The 19,159-nt window shown below is 42.2% G+C and overlaps 1 protein-coding gene across 1 annotated transcript in view; it reads right to left on the bottom strand.

Annotated features, from left to right (window-relative positions):
* Positions 1-859: 859 nt before the first annotated feature.
* The window catches only part of LOC144829227 (thread biopolymer filament subunit gamma-like), a 57,855-nt gene continuing 39,555 nt past the window's right edge, over positions 860-19,159 (bottom strand). The window contains exons 7-10 of the mRNA XM_078688159.1: positions 17,716-17,762; positions 12,467-12,502; positions 7,913-7,948; positions 860-1,081 (exon numbers count right to left, since the gene is read on the bottom strand). Coding sequence (XP_078544285.1) covers positions 1,062-1,081; positions 7,913-7,948; positions 12,467-12,502; positions 17,716-17,762 — 139 coding nt within the window. The 3' untranslated portion in view covers positions 860-1,061. The remainder of the gene's footprint in view (positions 1,082-7,912; positions 7,949-12,466; positions 12,503-17,715; positions 17,763-19,159) is intronic.

A 19,159-nucleotide genomic window follows, 5' to 3' on the forward strand; every position in this document is an offset into this window, starting at 1 on the left:
GACAGAATGTTCTAACAAAAAAAACAAAGCCTTTTGGGACCGTGAGGGGATTGGAATCCCCTCAGGTTCCCTGAAGCCTTTGTTCACAGCCAGAGCTGTGAACAAAGAAACATTGGAATGTTGGTGCTCCAGGCTTATACCAGCCATTATAAGCCCAGAGCACTCCATTGTTTTTAATGGAGCTCCCAACATTCCAATGTTCTAATAAACTATAATGGTGTTCATGTATAATAGAATCCCATGCCAACCAAATATTGCACAACAACTGATTTACCTCGTACTACACTATTGACATTGTTGTCAGGGTAGGGGAAAGAATGAATGTTTCTCGATTCATGTTTGAAAGCTATCCCCTTTAAAAAAAATACTTCTCCATGCACTGATATAATCTGATGTACTTAGAAGAAATGGTTCTGCATGATAAAGAAATACACTATTTGAATTTTGAACATAGTTTATCATACTTTTGAACTTTTGCTGCAAAAGGTCTTTAAAAATGAAGTTGTGTTTAAAGTTGAGCGATGCAGGATACCCTAACTACTTTAACTTAAATGAACCTTTAAATAAATGCTTCCCTGATTATTCAGCAGCATTTAATGTTAGTGCTGAGTTGGGTAAACATCAGTCCAGTGCTGCTCTTTACTAGGGGGACCAGGTCAGGGGGTGCTGCATGTAAAGGTCAGGAGGGATGCATGCGGCCCACGGGCCATACTTTGAGTATCACTGGCCCAGTCTGATCCTCTTGAATCTTAATCTTATGAAAACCCTCCAGAGCTGCAATGGTCCATACATACAACTGTCCTGTGTGATTCAAGACCAGCATGTGCTTTGAGAAGACCCAGAAAGTTGACGCCAGTGATGAAAATGCACCGTTTCTTTTATTAATGCATGAAGGGAAATAATCATTAAAATGAGACAGAAAGCTGGAACTCCATTACATTTTAAACCACAAAGCATATGTTGAAACAGAATTGATGATAAGATGGCAGGTAGTTTTATTGGTAGATTGAGACCGTCCACTCCTCCATTGGTCAGCAAGGTTGGTTCATGATGACGAAGGCTTACAATTCGTCTAAGGAGCCTAAAAAAGAAACACTTACTTCAACATAAATGTAGCATGGCCTCTAAAGAATACATTTATTCTCTGAACCATCTAACATTTTTTATTTATTTGTTCTTTTAAATAGAGCGAAACTGGCCCACGAGAGAGTGCTTTGCAATGTAGAAAAACAATCATACAACATTCAGTCGGAAAAATGAAAAACCATAACAGGAAAAAATAAGACTCTAGATGGCATTAGTTAATACACGTTGGGACTATAAATATGACACAGCAAAGGTAATACATTTTTGTAAATAACAATAACCAATAGCATGCTAACTTCGATGACAAAATTCTAACAAAATCCCTAAATTAAAGTAAACAAAATCTAAATTATATCGAAAGAGAACTTCATATTGGATGAGGTTTTTTTGTCTCGAAAAAGCAGCTCTAACCCTGCTCAAAGGCATGGAACATACTGGCCTCTCACTATTCAATCATAAATAAAAAAAATATAAATATAATAAAGTCATTGCCCAGTGGGAAGCCAAGATGAGTTTGGTATGAAAGAACTAAAAGTCTCTTCTTAGTGTTAAAACACATATTTTAAAACAATATTTAATCTTATTTGGATGGTTGCTTTTCTCCAGAGACTTACAAAAAATGTAGATTTTCCCAAACCAATTAATGATCCAACGCTATTGGCCTGATGACGATGCGATTAGGAATGGCTGCGACCCTTGGTCGGAGCCATCCTAACCGCATTGTAATCACCGATTCGGATTTCCTTCCAACCGACCCATTTTGATGGGGTCGGTAGGAAGGGAAACCGAATCGGCTTTCTGGATGGCTTCAGGCGGGCTCAGAGAGCCCGCCCGCCATCTGGAAACCCTGCAGTAATGCCCCGGCCAGCTCTTTCCGGCTGGGTATTATAATGGCAGTTTCCCACTGCCTTTTTGTGGTGGCCTTTCTGGCATGGATAGGCATGGGGAAACAGCTTTGGGGGCCTCCAGCAGGGCCTCCATGGGTGCCCCCCTGTTGATCCCTGTACCCGGTGGCAGGCACCTTCGGGTGCCTGCCACAGGATGCAGGGATGAACTGCACCTCTGCTCTTTCAATGAGAGCATGCATTCTGTTCGGAATGCATGCTCCCATTGAAAGAAATAAGTAAGCGACTGAACAGGGTTCTGTAGCATCCTAATTCCAGGGCTGGAACCGAAGGCAGGAGGACATTCTGTTCCATGATGACGGTCAGATTCCGGTCCGTCCGACATCGCAATTGGGATCTATGTGGTTCAAATTAGTGTTTCAAGTGTTGGACATAGAGTATTCAATTTTGGTGAATGTACTTGTGATTCACTTTTAAATAACTATGCACCATTTAGGAAAGTCAAATAAAAGGGCTTTTATCACAAGTTGTCAGGTCGCCATTAACAGTGACTTCTCGATTAACACTGTAGTATTCCACAAACAATTATCTACATCTTTTACCATAATCGTAGAGTCTGAAAATTACTTTGACTTGGGGAACTGGATGTTTCTTTGGACAGTAATAAACACTATGAAATGTCCACCCCAGTTCACCAGATCATTGTGCACTTCTTACATACATATGGCAGGCTGGTTATCAACAGTCAGGAGACAGGTAAGATCAAAATTGAAAAGAGCAGATACCATGATAAGCTGGTGCCTTCACTTGTTTGAGTTATGTAAAGAAGCACTTGCCAATACCATTAGGATTAAAGATATCAGAACAAGTATTATGACCAAATCATGTACAATGCTGGTTTATGCCAATCAGATAGTATTATTCATGCAGGCTAATTAGCAAAACAATACATAAACAACTAAAAAAATCACACAGACATTTTCGGACACAAGATAAATAAATCTTTGACCAAATTTATCTCAATTCATGCACCTAGATAACTGCCACCCATGGACATGCAATAACTACATTTATTATTTCCACAGCAATAGCTGGAAGTGCTAGTCAGCAGTGATAAATATTGTACAATCTAAGCTATTGATCGGGTCTTGTTGAAACAAACACCAACTGAAACATTGGCATAACTTGACATCATCATTATTTGGATAGATTACAATGCTATAAATAACACTGTAACCTAAATTTTCGTTTTTCATTTAAGGCCACTCACTTTTTTCTTGCACGTAAATTATTCTTAAAAATCAATTGTTTAATAATGCATTTCATATGGAAAGGGAAATGATCTACATTCAATAGACGGCGGCTAGCATAGACACTAGCTTTTGACAAACCAGCTCAAACTGTATCCTTGACTTATTTACAATGACGTATGGTGCCTGAAAAATTCTTTAATAACACCTTTTCAATACTGCTGGAACTTGAATCTTTCCTTCAACTTCGGGTTTCTAATTAAGTCTCAGAACCCTACTTTTTTTTAAAGAAAATGTAATTTAAGTTGATTTAGAACTTGTTTCATTTTTGGAGTTGAATACAAAACATGTAGAAAATCTTTAATGTGAACCTTTAGGTAACATTAGTACCTTCTGTGGAATGCTGAGATTAGGTCAATCCCTAAAAGGATTTAGGGTATTATAAACTCTAAATAGGCAAAGGTGATATCTGCCAATTTTTGGAGCATGTACCACATCTGCCAAACTCTAAATAACCCTTGGAGCACTCTGACATTGACTACTATTGTTTGCCTCCATTCTAATTTCAGTAAAAGTGTGGATAATAACCATCAATCGATAGGGAAAGTTGGCAAGTATGTTTCCCAGAGTGGGTGAGACTGGGGAAACCTATATCAATAGGCTTAGAACCTAAATGCTGCTAATCATTTACAGCTATTAATTGCTATATTTCCTGAAATTCGGTCTGGGTGGAGTCTGTATACGCTGAATTCTGGCCTTTGTCGTTTATGTAAGCTGAAACTTTACCACCCTTGCTTTTAATTTACCATTCTCTTTCCCCTTTTACGAAAGACGTTTCAAAAACCATTATTCAGCAAGATTGGTTTAGGACATATAACTTAGCTACCTTATTTATTGTCAGTGGCAGTAATTCCATGATGACTACATGCTTTGTCAGATTTATACATATATACTGTACCATGAGAAATTTGCAAATGATTGAAAACTGGTTTAATATGAATGTCCTCTTAGCAGTTGTCCAAGAATCCAAGAGCTTACTCGACCAAGGAGGTTCGGTCGCCATCATCCTGCTCAATCTGAGCTCCGCGTTCGACATTGTAAATCACAACACCCTTGTGCAAAGATTGATGAACATGGGAATATCAGGAACTGCCCTCTTATGGCTTAAATTGTTCCTGCAAGACAGGGATTTTCAGGTCTTCGAAGACGGTGGTCTTTCAGACAGCCTCCCACTCAATTGTGGAGTGCCTCAGGGTTCTTCCCTGAGCCCCATGCTGTTTAATGTTTATATCAGGCCTTTGGCAGACATCGTTACCCCATTCGGAATTTCGATAGTCACCTATGCTGATGACCCCCAACTGTTTTTTTCCCTCAATCAAGGACAAAACACCCATCCCCCCACGTTGGACCTCTGCCTCGGGAAGGTAGCCAAATGGTTTGAATACTCCTGTCTTAAACTGAACTGAGACAAAACGGAGCTTATGATCCTGGGTAATAGCACTAAGCTGAGTCGTGAGCTAGGCTGGCCAAGTTGCTTAGGCCCCCATTCCCATGCCTAAAAATGCCATCAAGAGCCTTGGAGTATGGATAGATAACTCTTCCAAATTCGACCTTCAGGATGTGAAGGTGGCCGCCACATGCTATGGGCTCCCCAAGATACTGAGGAAGACTCTCCCACTCCTCCCCTTCCCCACCAAGAGACCCTCATTTTATCCAGACTAGATTATGGTAACTCCCTTTACCTAAGTGCCCTAAAGAAACGAGTAGGAAACATCAAGTGGTCCAGAACTGTGCTGCCAGACTTCTGCTTGATATTCCTAGACACCAATTTGCCAGACAAGCCTTACACTTTCTCCATTGGCTGCTAGTGTATAAGAGAATCAGGTTGAAGTCTCTCTGTGTTGCCCGCAGGGCCTTATGGGGCGATGTCGCTGCGATCTCTCAGCCCTTAATTTCTTTTTATCTCCCTCGTAGAACACTGCATTCCTCCACGGCTCATCTAGTGATCAACCCTTGCATTAGGAGGTGAGATAATGGGAGGATGATCCTTCTCATATAGAGCAGCTTCACTGTGGAATGCTTCCCTTCAGGAAGAGGCTCAAGACCTGGCTTTTTCTAAACTTATCCCAGTAATAGGATCCCCCTAATAAGTATTATGGGCCTCATTACGATGTCAGGTGGAAACTTTCCGTCCAACACCGTTCAGATTCGGAACCAACCGACACGCGGTCGGCGGTTCTAACCGAACGATTACGATGCTTCCGAACACTGTTTGGAAGGACTCCCATTGACTTCAATAGAGCCTGTGTTCCAGCCGACTACACGGGCTCCTATGGGGAAAATGGGTGTCTGCGTAAAACTATGCACCCTGTGGCGTACACCCCATGGTGCCTGCCACATTGTGAATGGTTTTACAGGGGGTCCCGTGGGTACCCCCCGGACCCCAACAGGATACCTCAGGATGAAGGGGGCCCTGCTAGGCGCTCCCCTGAAGTCAGTTTCCCACAGCCTTTTCGTGTGGGACAGTCCAACTTGGAAAGGCTGTCAGAAACTGAAATCGTAGTCTCTCAGTCGGAAACACTGCCCGTAGAGGTGTAAGATGCGGTTCTGACTGACAGAACTTCTCTGAGAACCTGTCAGGACAGATTCGGAGCCTTTCTGCCCCACATCGTAATGAGGCCCTATGTGCGGTACTATCAGCGCTGGGATGCCTATGGGTAGCCATGTGCTTAATAAGTGCTTATAGCATAACATTTGTTTTTAAATGGGATGGTAATGTTAAATTAGTTTATTAGTCATTATTTATTGATGTTAATATAGTTGCTTATTGTAGATTGCTTTTGATTTTAATTACTAAGGAAAGTGTATCTTTATTTTTTTTAATTTTTCTTTCTCTCTAACATATTTACTCAAACATTACTTCAATTATGCCTTAATACCATGAAGGTGGATATGTATTTACCAGTTGCAAAGCAGTAACTAGTGTTGCCTGAGGAGTGGACTCTAAGGTCAAATGATGGCCAATTAACTATTATCACATGTTCCCTTCTGGTAATATCTAGCATACCTTTCAACACAGAAAAGTTAAAAAGAATAAGGTTTCCATCATCATGAATAGATTTGGTCAGTTTATGTAAACCAGGAGACGTGCTTTCCAGTCCTAATCGACCGTCTTTGATCATCTTGACTAATCTCACTAATTATCTGTGAGTCAGTTGCCTATTCTACCACAACTGGCAGAAAATGTACCTGCCTTAGAAACTGGCAACTCCCCCAGTGTCAAGACATATACAGAAAAGAAGACACTAGGGCCCTTATTACAAGTTGGGGTACTTCACTAACTGCAGGAGAAGTTCCATAACTCAGGATTATAAGTCTCTCTGAGCTCAGAATTATGTCTCTGCAGACTTCAGGACTGCCTCTATTGTTGTAGGAGCAGGGGTGGAGACTGTGGACAGCATTACAGCCTAACCACTGCCTCCCCCCTCCGGTATCACTGCACCAAAAATCATCACACATGTTAGCAGGCCCTAAGTGTGAGAATTCTATGGTAATCAGCAGGCACACCACTCTGATGCTCTATCATAGCACAAGCCATATAATTTTTGTGAAAATGGCCTAAATCACATATACAAGCGATTTCAGAGTAGAAGCTGTGAGCACAAACAGTTGAACATTACAGTTATATTATTAGTACTATTTGTGAGTGTAATGTTCTTTAATTCTTTCAGTACGACACAAACAAATCCAGATATCGAGACAGAGCATGTATTGCTTTTTCTAACTGGCATATATATAATGTGGACCACCCAACAATTTATTGAGGGCTCATAGATATAGTTGAGAGATTGTACATAATGTTCAGTAGTATGGGAGAGATTATAATAAACACTGGGAGAAGACAGGTGGGTTGTAAATGCTCCATAGGTGTGTGGATGAGAGAATGAGAAATTAGTAAAATCTGAATCTATGACATTTCATCGCATACATTCACCACGCATGGCTTTACAACGCGGTTCTTACAACAACTGCGTTGTTACCATATGTGCCATTACATCTCAAGTCATATCAACGACTTGCTGTAGGGGGCGCACTGGACTTAGGAATAGTATTAATTAGTAGTCCTACTCCAGTTTGTGCAACTGCAGGGAAGGTGTTGGATTTAAAATCCAACACATTCCCTGGTGTTGCATTCCCCCTACAGTAAGTCGTTGATACGACTTGCGATGTAATGGCAAATGTGGTAACAACGAGGTAGTTGTAACTACTGCGTTGTTAAGCCATGGGTTGTGGAAACAGTGCTGCAAATGCTGTTTCCCAGATTATGCAAGCAATTGGGCTATAAAGACTCCAAGATTGTGTGAAAAAAGGGTGGAGGAATCCATGACAGGTTAACCATCTGTCTTTTACCAACTCTGCAGTTCTATCAACCAGCATCTGCCTTTACCAATCAGGATATGCATCTTTCGTTGGCCGATATGGCTTTGGAGATCCGTGGAAATGAACATTCCACCAATTTCTAGAGGAAATGCTAACTTTGGTGGAAAATTCTCTAGCAGTATTTCCTCCACCATAGTCTTCCAAGTATGGAGGAAACTGAGCCTGTGGATGCTGCTCCAGATTTATCATTGCCTCCAGTAGTTATAAGATCTTCCTTATAACACTGAATCCGGAATCAGTCCGTATAGTTTTATTTAACAGGAATCATGCTGAGACTGTCGGAAGCCTTACCTGAGAGGTCATGTTTCCTATAAAATCCACTTTCAGCTGAAAAACAAAGAAAAACACTCAATCAATGTCGTCTTCTGCTGCTCATTACAGATAATGTGTGTTGACATATATGCACATGGCTATAGACATATGATATGCAAAATCTGCTCATTAAAAGGTTCCACTCAGAGAGGACTTACAGGCACATGCATCAAAGCTATTTGCGATCGCAAACGGTGCGAATTGCAAAAATCGGCCATTTACAATCTCAAAATTAGCTTTTGCGATGCATGAAACAACTTGCCACTTGCACTTTAAAAAAATCGCAATTATTTGCGAGTTTTCGAATTACGATTGAATTTAAGGAATCGCAAGCAATACAAGAACCACTTGAGAATAGCGATTTCGCTGGAAGGGGGCGCAAATTACGATGAAGTTAAACGTCATGGTAATTTGCAAAAACTTTGAAAAATGCACTTTTGTGCATTTTTCAAAGTTTCACGTTGCGCACACACATGCCTTTAGAGCATGTGTGTGTGTGCAACATATGTGCATAGATCAATTTCAGGGATGCAACAGGGTGTCCTTTCGACACCCTTGCACCCTGAAATTGCATGCCCAATGTGCCAGGACCTTTTGGTACTCGCAAATTGCGCATGCAATTTCCAATTCATTCCTATGGGCCTGTAGGCCCATAGGAATGAATGGGAAGCCATTCCTTATTTGCGACTCGCAATTTGCAACCCGCAAGTAAGGAATGTGTAGGAATCGCTATTTTTATAGCGATTCCTACATGCATAGGCTTTTGCGAGTCCTCAATTGCGATTCCTTATTTATCGCAATTAAGGACTTTCAAAATCCTACCTTGATGCATGTGCCTGTTAATCCCTAAAATAGAATTTGGGGAGGTTTCTAAAATAAGATCTGATAAGGTACAAAATTCTCAAGTTCCATATCATCGTCTCTAGCCCAATGCAGCTTTTCCCTTGTGGGAGGGTCTACTGCTAAGCGCGGAAGGAGATGATAGACGGCAATGGACACTTGGAGTATTCCATATATTCACAAAGTAGTTATGATAAACAAAGCAACAGTGCTTACTTGCATACTTCTTTACACTGACCCGTCATTGTACCATGATTGTGCTCTGGAAGGATCACTTCTAGGAGCTAGGGTCAGACTGATTTGCATATGGCCATGTCTGAACTGGGGTGGCTGAGTGAGCTAAAGAATGGTGATGGATTAAACCCAGATCAGTTGACTGGGGGTGAGTGTTTGATTTGCTCTAACGCTCCGTCCATCATCCCCTTTTGTATTGCTAGGTTTTTACAGCACAGCCACCATATTCAGATAGGACTTCCTTGCTCCTTTTGCCTTTGGTTGCTTTTCATGACGTGCTTTCCTGTGTACTCTCACCCCCTTTTTTCCAACAACTGGGAAGGCCTTGCTTCAGCTACCGAAGAGTTTGCAGAATCCCACATGACACCGATGATAACTGGACAGTCGCCCTTTATGATGACCATGCTGCCTTTTTAGATAAACAACCTATCTGCTGGGGGTCACATGCATAATAAGAATTGTTGGAAATGTAAAACAGCAAACAACCAGGGGAGAAACTCAGAAGGTCCCAATTCAATTTTTAGAAAGTTTATCACATGTGCAGACATTATGCCCCATTTTTGCTGCATGGAACCTGTGTCTGCCTGCCCGGTGATGTAAAAGTTTGAGGCCTGTTTAATGGAACCCCACCATACAGAAGACACTGCAAGGAAATCTCTGCATATTGTAACTTATATATGTGTACTACTGGGTATGCCTAATTGGCACCCGGAGAGCCCTGGTAAGCGATGAAACGAGAAGCATGACGAGTTATTGCCTGAGCTCCAGATTGATTGAGGCACTTTCGCTATTGGTTTTGCAGGCGTGTCATATCTTTTCAGGCAAAGTAACTGAAACTTGTAATTTTGGTTCAGACATCCTGCTCCTAAAATCTTGCTTTTAGAGTTACTTCTCCATTCTTACACTGACATTCCTGATGTCTCTCTAAAGACTTGGCAAGACGAGCTCAAACATTAGTCTGTGATGGACTTTCTGATAATTGTACACCTTGGAAGGTGATAAAGCTAGCCACTAGCATCCATCATTCATTTCTGGTCTTCAGCAAATTTAGAAGTGATTGTGTTGATGGAGACATCTTGTAATTCTATGGTAGCTGTTTATACCAGACACACTCTTCATGCCTTTTGCAAACTCCTTCATATGGTCCTTTCATAAAGCCATCAAAGAGATGGTCGTCACACTGGCACCATCCACTATATAATACACAATAAAGCAGACCAGGTCTGGAAATAGTGTGTGTCTAAACCGGACTGTGATCCAGTTGGATGACTGTGTAGAAATAAGTACTCTTGAAAAGAAATGCGGTAGAGCGCATAATGTTGTTAAAAGCACAGAGGGCTAGAATGATTCCCATCAGACCACCGTTGTGGTGGAAGTTGCGTCATGTGGGAATTACTAGACAATCCATCATGCGACCGACCAGGTAGTGCCGGGGTGCGAGTGGATGTCAGTAGTCTAGCTCTAGTGTTGAACCTAGACTAATGTGAAGAAAGTGCAGTGCTCAAATGCTAGTGAAAATAGATAAAATAGGCTACGTGGATCCTTGTGACATTGAAAAGGGAATCCAGGTGTCTACAGTTAAAAACACGCTGGGTAGTAAGACTACCCTATAGCGGTTTTGACCGTTGTACATTGCGCTATAGGGTAGTCTTACTACCCAGCGTGTTTTTAACTGTAGACACCTGGATTCCCTTTTCAATGTCACAAGGATCCACGTAGCCTATTTTATCTATTTTCACTAGCATTTGAGCACTGCACTTTCTTCACATTAGTCTAGGTTCAACACTAGAGCTAGACTACTGACATCCACTCGCGCCCCAGCACTACCTGGTCGGTCGCATGATGGATTGTCTAGTAATTCCCACATGACGCAACTTCCACCACAACAGTGGTCTGATGGGAATCATTCTAGCCCTCTGTGCTTTTAACAACATTATGCGCTCTACCGCATTTCTTTTCAAGAGTACTTATTTCTACACAGTCATCCAACTGGATCACAGTCCGGTTTAGACACACACTATTTCCAGACCTGGTCTGCTTTATTGTGTATTGTATCTTGCGAATAGGGGTATGAGCAGACAGGTCTTTAAATATTCCCCTTGACCCTCCCCCACCCCTGTATTTTCTACCATCCACTATATGTCACACAACTCAATCACACCCAGTTTAGGTGTCAACGTGCTTATGTTGCGAATCCTCAACAATTACATTCTAAATACCACCACTGCCTTTGTCACATGTCTCTTGTGTTAAGTTTTTTGTGCAGGTGTTGGATGAGTGCACGTCCCTTGATCATGAGAGGCAGATTTCCTTAGCATGCATTGCACAGTTTGTGGTTGTTCTGCAAGAGGTGCTGCCACAGGATACTTTATTGCAATAGCACGTATGGTCACTATCCCCATATATAGAAGGTTGCTCTATGCCAGCAGTCCTGGAATCTCTTCTTGTGGATGGTTGGTGCAGGTACAAACATATGCTTATCCACTCATCCCTGAAAAGTGTTTGTAGGGCTTATCAAAGTGGACCTGTGACATTCACCAAGGGGGAGGTACATAGCCTCATCTTGGTTATCATCAGGACCATGAAAATATATTTTGCTGATGCCAGATGACAAGGAAGGTGTAGCTGATGTGTGCTCTTCCACACCAATTGACAGCATCCTAGGCCATATGTTCACATATCTCCAAGGACATCCGACTTACCACATATTGAGAGAACCCATCCCTTGCGCCGCCACCAGAACTCCACACTGCATAGCCCATTAGCGCCGCTTTAGCGGCAGTTTCCTGCCGCTAAAGCGGCGATAATTTTAACTCCATTCTTGATAATATGCCTATTAATATTTTGTTGCTAATGTCTCCCTGCTTATGTTGCGTTTGTTTCCACAACCATTCACAGTCCGCCTTACTGGTAATAGCTGGTAAATAGTCCACCTTCCATGTTCACAAATTTAAATTCACTGCAGTGATTGTAATAAATTAATATTTCAATCCTTCACGTCGACTGTTTCCTTGAAGGTTCAAACAAAGAAGGTGTTGCATTTTCAACCTTTTAAACCTTAACAAAATATTTTCTCAAGCTTCCAAAAGTTTGAGAAGTTCAACAAGTATTCACAATATGATATCCTCGATAGTTCAGAGTTTCTCCAAATCCATTTGTAAAGGAGTCTTCGAAATATTTTCATAACATGGACACAGACAAAAAGTAATCACAAACACCACATACCGTGAGATACAGTAGTTGAGGGAAGGCCGACAATTTGCATTTTCTAGGAGGATGAAGTAGAAAGCATGAAAAAGGTTGTGGGGATGACAAGGAGATGGGATGGAGGGATGTGAATCCTGAACAAATTTGCCAAGTTCTGTCTTTCACAAATATTTTACAAAAAGCATATATAAAATTCTAATTACATGCTCAGCGCATTTTTCAAGGAACATTTAGAGTAGCTGGGGTACTTACAGGAGCTGTCAAGTAGTTTCTTAAATCCACCTTCAGCTGAAAATAAAGCAGAATAAAGGTTAGCTGATTTCTGAGGAGTGAGTACAGACCTTTTTTAACCTTAGGAGACCATGCTAGTTTATAGATAGATAAAGAGTGAAGTCCGCTTTTGAAACACCAGACACAGACAATGTTCAATGGGCAAATATAAATGCTAAACACCTCTGTACATACATAACTCATCTTTCTCCTATGCATTATACTGAGTTACATATGACCAGGGAGGAGGAATCTGATTGTCTTTAGCAAGGGGTACCAATTTTAGACCTCTCTGCAGGAAGGTTTATCTAGTGACAGTTGCCACAGCTTCTGAAATGTGACTGATTTAGTTATTTATTACATTTTTAGAGAGTGGGGTCTTTCTACAAGATGGTGGTTCATTGTGCACCACAACAAAAACAATCACGTAGGGAAAAAAATGACACAGCAATAAAATGTTAACCAGTTTGCTGCTTCGAACGTTTCGCGCCAGTGCGGAGCATTTTATTAAGCGGGCGGGGCCGCGAAGGCTAATGGACGCGCGCAGCACTACAGAGGTAGTGCTTGTGATGGCCGTTGGCCCACACCCGCAGCGAACGGGTTAAAGAAATGTAACGGAACTAGACTGAGAAACGTTCAAAAACGTATTTAGGTCCTTTTCACAGATTAAAAAGTTAGGACCAAGTCAGAGCATGGGGACAGGGGATTTCCAGTGCTTATGTGCTTATTGTAAATTTGTGATTTGCTAACAAGAGAAAGATTAAGGTGGTCAAGAGAATGACTGTAAGTCGTGCAAGCTCCTGTCCCGGCTCCTACTGAGAAGTTTATCTGCCCGATCAGAGTTGTAAAAAACATAAGGGCTATATAAGGGAGACAGGAAAGTGTGAATTCAAGGAGGGTGTCTAGCAACAACCAATGCAAAGATGTAAGGATAGGCATTATGCCTTCACTTTTCCATGCACACATTCACTCAGCTACCCATGCTAATCAATGCAGCCTAGCAACAGCCCCACAATTCCAGTACTGAAATTCACACATAGCTATACCAATGCACGTGAAATTTGAATTGTGGAACTCCCTCCTCTTCTGGTACTGAGAACCACACAGAACTCGTCCATATTACAATGGCTGAGTTGGGCATTTGTGGGTTGGCACATCAATGGCTGGAGCCCTTCCTTTCAGGGCAGTCCCAAAGGGTCCAACTGGGCCAGCAAGTTTCAAACATTGGTGCACTCAACTGTGGTGTCCCCCAGGGCTCAGCATTGTCCGCTCTCCTTTTTAACATCTACCTCCAGCCACTAGTGGCCGCTCTGGTCCGCATGGACGACACACAACTAATCCTCCAGATCGATAACTGCTCTCAAGCCCACGCCCGTGTGCAAAACATACTTAGACACACTATGAACTGGATGACAGGCAGTTCGTTGAAAATCAACCCTGATAAAACTGAGATCCTGGTCATCCCCTTCAAAAACAATCTACTGAAATGACCTCTTCTGGCCGCAAGAGCTGGGCACCACCCCAATGCCAGTTCCTGTCGTAAAAAGCTTGGGCATCAAGATTCATACCAACCTCTCTATGGCAAATCAAGTCTTGGCCGTGGTCAGAACCTGTATTGGCTTAATGAGACAGCTACGGAGACTGGCCCCCCTCCTGGCATTTTCCCCACTACAGAAGGTAGTGTTGGCTATGATCATGTCCAGACTGGACTACAGTAATGCCTTATATATCGGTCTCCTCGAGAAACTTATCAGCAAGCTACTGGTGACTATGAATGACACAGCTATGTTTATTTTCAGGCTTCCCAGATGGGCCCACGCGACCCCCCTGTGGGGTCGCTGTCTCCCCATGAAACAGAGAATAAAATTCAAGGGTCTCTGCATTGCTCATAAAGCTGTGCATGGCCAGGCCCCAGCCTATATCAAGGAGCGCCTAGGGAACTATGTGCCATGTCCTACACTTCGATCGTCCAAGGCAGCCTTCTGTCCCACCCACGGTTCATAACCGCATCTAAAGGTGGCAGAGCCTTCACTGTCTTAATTCCTCAACTTTGAAATCGACTGCCCGAGAATCTCCGCAAGGAACCCGCACTCCTCCCCTTCAGGAAGGAACTCAAGACTCTCCTGTCTAGGGAGGCTCTGGGCACAGCCTGATAACTCTTCCAAGCATTGTAGCTGTGATTCCTGATTGAGTTTGGCCACTCGCTCAAAGCGCTAAGAGACCTGCTTGTGATTATGCGCTCTACAAATGTCAGTTAACATAACATAACATAACAATGTTATTGTAGCCTCTACCAACGTCCTTCAAACATCTGTGGCACTTGTTGTACTGCTTGGAGCTCTGCATCTGCTTATAAAGACTGCTGCGTGTATATGAAATCACTTGAACATATATGTGTGTTTTTCTTGTATGCACTTCTCTATGTTAACACTTAGTATTTTCCAGGTAACTTACCAGTATAGTTAGTAATTCCAAAATCCACTCTTTCGTGTCACAGCCTCATTCGGTGAGGTATGTTCACGCCCAGGAGACAGGCACCCAGCTAGCCTCTGACCTGGCAAAATTTGACTTTTGTTTCAAATCTTTTTTTATTTTCTGTCAAAAACACACACCACAGTGCTATTTATAACACAGAGTTAAGCCTACAACTCTATCAAGGGCCGGCCGCATGACTGAGCGCTTGGTTGACAAAGTTGAGATTCCATATAGTAGGTTATATATCGCACACAGCGTTATGCCTACAACCCCTTGAGGGGCCGGCCGCGTTCCTTAGTGTATAGCATAGAGTCATCCTTTCCTGTGGCAAGGTTAGGCCCCCAAGACCTATCTTCATTACGAACAGGCAACTGGCCCAAACTCGACCATGTGACTTTTAATAAGGGTAACCTCCCACATCACTTCCACTGTTGGTTACCGAAGTAATAGACTGAACCAGAAGCAATAATGGGGGGGAGCGTGCAAACTGCAATGAGTCTTAGACAGAGCCAAGATGAAAATACCCTTTCTGCAAGGAAATCTGATCATAGGTTTCAAATGACCCAATGGGAGGGGGCGGGGGGGTCTCAAATACTGTGTTATCTGCTCTATTCATATGGACACAATCCAACAGGAAGACAACAGGTACTAAGACACATCATGGCCTCCGTCAAACCCAAACTTAAACCTAGGTAGCAACAAACTCAGTGAACTTACAACACTTAATAACCCAAAGTGGGCCATTTGCAAACGCTACCCGAGTCAACGCACAGGACATGGCACGTTTGGACAAAGAGTACATAAATGCCGCTGGCCTGGCAGGGCTTGTCTGTGTCAATCAGCTGGAATCTACCAAATCATAGAAGGAAAAGCACGATTCACTCCAACCCGACGACTAGGAATATCTCTCAAATGTATTTTCTTTATCCTTCAGCTTGCTTGATCTTTAAGGCAGAAAACATGGACAACAACACCAAGAACGATAAGGATCTGTTCTATCAAGGACAGCAGCATATTCCCTCAACTTGGTACAACAATATAGAATGAACTCAGATAATAGAATAAAACCCTAAATCGTGTGCACAGAGTATTTATGCCTGCGGTTTTTGTGCATGGTTTCACTAGGTAATGCCTCCACTGCTGTTGTCCCTCTACATGTGCAGGGGCAGATTCCTGGCTGGAGGGTTTGGCCTGCCGTTAATGGCAACCCAGGTGCAGCATGGATGACCAGCAGAACCACATCATGGATGATGCAGCAATGGGCATGTCACCAAACATGGTATTTATCTGCCTCTTACCTTTGGCATCTGTACCATTCATAAAACACATGAAGGTCTCAAGGTGGCCACCATCCTGGTATAAGGTACTTGCCCACCGGAGATGTGGCTAGAACTTGTAAGTCTGCCATTCTGAGGGATAAATGGTTGTTGAGCGAGGAGAAGGCAGGTTGAAGCAGTGCCTAAGTACGCATCCAGCTGTTTCTACTCTCCCACTATCGCAAACATCCATTACGTTCAGGCAGCTAGAGGTGTGGCAATTGCACAGAGGTGCACAAATACCTGGGCCCGGTGTTACTTCACAATGAGTGCAGCAGTGTGCAGAACAACCGTGATCTCAAAGAGGAATTACTTTGTTGACTAATTACCAACCCAAAAAGGAAAATCAAAGTATGTGCACAGTCACAAAATGCAGTGGCTGACCTAAAAGATGAAGGACCCCTCAAAGAAGCGATGAATGAAATGAAGAAGGTTTACACAACCAAACCAATTAATGAAGTGGTATGACCCAGAGCTCTTCCTTGTAAATTGTTGTATTGATATGACCTCCGGCGGACTAGACAGCTAATGTTGTTTGTAGCTAGAGCTAAAAAGGTGTCATATGAGACCCGTGCACAGCCATAAGCCTTGTAAGCCAGGGTCTGCCCCAAGATATAGAACTAAAGGACATATTTACAAGCCCTTCATGCCACCAGAGCTTCACTTTTTATGATGCTCCGGTGGCATAGCAGCATTCCCCATATTTACAAGGTGGCGCTAAACCACTTAGCGTAGCTTAATGCCACTTTGTAAATATGCCCCTTTCCGCCGAAGTCTTCTACGGCAAATGGGCATGCAATGGCTTTGGCAGTGGGCATTCCACCGCAACAACCATCGCTTTTTTGACACTGCCCTAGATTTACAAGTTTGGGGCAGCGCCACCAAATAAGGCCAGGGTATACAAGGTCTTAGAATGGCGAAACGAGGAGAAATTATTAATTTCTTCTAATTTTTTGCTCTTTCTTTGTGTGTTGAGGAGCAAATCGTCATTATTGATTGTTTATGTGCAGGAAGGTGTCCCTTCATGCACTTAAACAATCGCCCCTGAGGTGCAGACACCCTTGCAACATGGCAGCAGGGTGGCTGTGCTGGCGATAGGCAGCTTTTTTAGCACAGCGGTGCACCGTATTCTTGTGAATATGGTACATCCCCGTTGGAGCGCGTCATTGCCAAATTTGGCATAACACCATGCGCCAACATTGTTTTGTAAATATGCCCCTGGGTCCTAGGAAATGGTTCTTATGGTTTTTTTCATACATATTTGTTGGCAGAGTAGTAGTCCAAGAGAATCTAAAGAGACACGTCACTAATTAAGGCCTGTAATGGGGAAAGGACAAACGGATGACACTTCGTAAAATCCACTTTCCATGAAAATGTTGACATATTTTACATTTGATAATGTGCACTGAACACTTAGTAGAAACTTTTCTCTCAACTTACAGGTGAAGGAGTAGCGGGCTCCAGATAGTGCCTCAACTTCAGGAAATCTGTAAAAGAGTTTATAAATTGAACAAATTGATTTTCTTTTCTGATAACATAGGCCAACAGCACCCTATGTGTCTGACGATGTTTTTTAACATGTGACTCATTACAAACATGCATTTTCGTTTCCTAGCGTATATTCTGGGTGTGTGCAGTTAATAATCGAACAGCAATCTCACCAAAATATCAGCATGATCGATTACAAACATAATTAAAAACAAATTGTATTCATACGAGAAAGCACTCATCTGCGTATTACTTCAGTTATTTATCGAATCAGAAGTATAATAACTATGTCAATAGGTAATTGAATAGGTCAGTGAAACTATATCCAAGAGACGGTGATCCCAAAAAATGAACTGTGCCTCAACCATCCCAGTGCAAGTTGAATGAATCGGGGTGGGTGAGCAACGAGGAGACAAAGGTAAGAGGTTATCTCATGTGTAGAGAGGTGAAAAAAAACCTCATCAGCAAATTCCTTTATTCGATGAATACCATAACCATAAAAGAATGCATCAAACATACAATTAAAATACGATTACAATCATAAACTAGTCACTGTGTATAGTTAAAAGAAAGAACAATTCATGTTAATTTTACAGAAGAAAAGTCAATGGGCAAAGTGCTCGTGTGCCAAAGTACATACAATGTAAAAGACCTATTTCAGACATAAGTGTCTGACAGGAGCTATGCACGTTCTGCCTTAGGGAAACAATGTGCATATAGTAGTAATACCTGAAGGAATTTGCAGGTACAGAACTGGGACAGAGGCGATACCATGTGTTAACCCCAGTCCTGAAGACCATTTCTGCCTTTTACTCCCCACTACTAAAATTCAGAATCAGGTGCAAAGTGTGTCGGGTGACAGTAGTTCCCTTTGGTTGTTTTGCGCTTTATTTTTTTCACTCAAACGTATACGAGTATTGAATTGTTTTAATGTTTACTAATATTTTTGGGCCAGCTGAATTCTATCTGCATATTTAATGATGAATTGTATGTTCTGAGATAACCCCCTGCAGACCCCCAGCAATAAAGATTTGGAAAACTATGACAAAACCAAGCATTAACGAAGCCAAAGGTTGTAGTGGACAAAATATCTTTAAGCGGAACAGTTTAATCACTTGGGTTATACATAACAACAGATGCCCATCAACAAGTTCCATACACTCCACTATGAGATCAGCCACTAGGTTATAACTCGCAGACATTAAAGGGCAGTGCTTAATTTGTAAAATAAAAAATAGTGCAGGGCACAACGTTTATCATGGGAAGCCTTCTACAGGCGCTGCCAAAGGGCAAGGTGGCTAAATATGAAAGAAGCCTAAATTTTCCTCACCTTCATGCCTACACTTCCAGTCCCTTCCCATCTCTCTTGCAGGTTTATTTCATCTCTTCTTTCTGT

Source organism: Lissotriton helveticus, chromosome 4_1 (assembly GCF_964261635.1).
Source record: "Lissotriton helveticus chromosome 4_1, aLisHel1.1, whole genome shotgun sequence".
Classification (NCBI taxonomy): domain Eukaryota; kingdom Metazoa; phylum Chordata; class Amphibia; order Caudata; family Salamandridae; genus Lissotriton; species Lissotriton helveticus.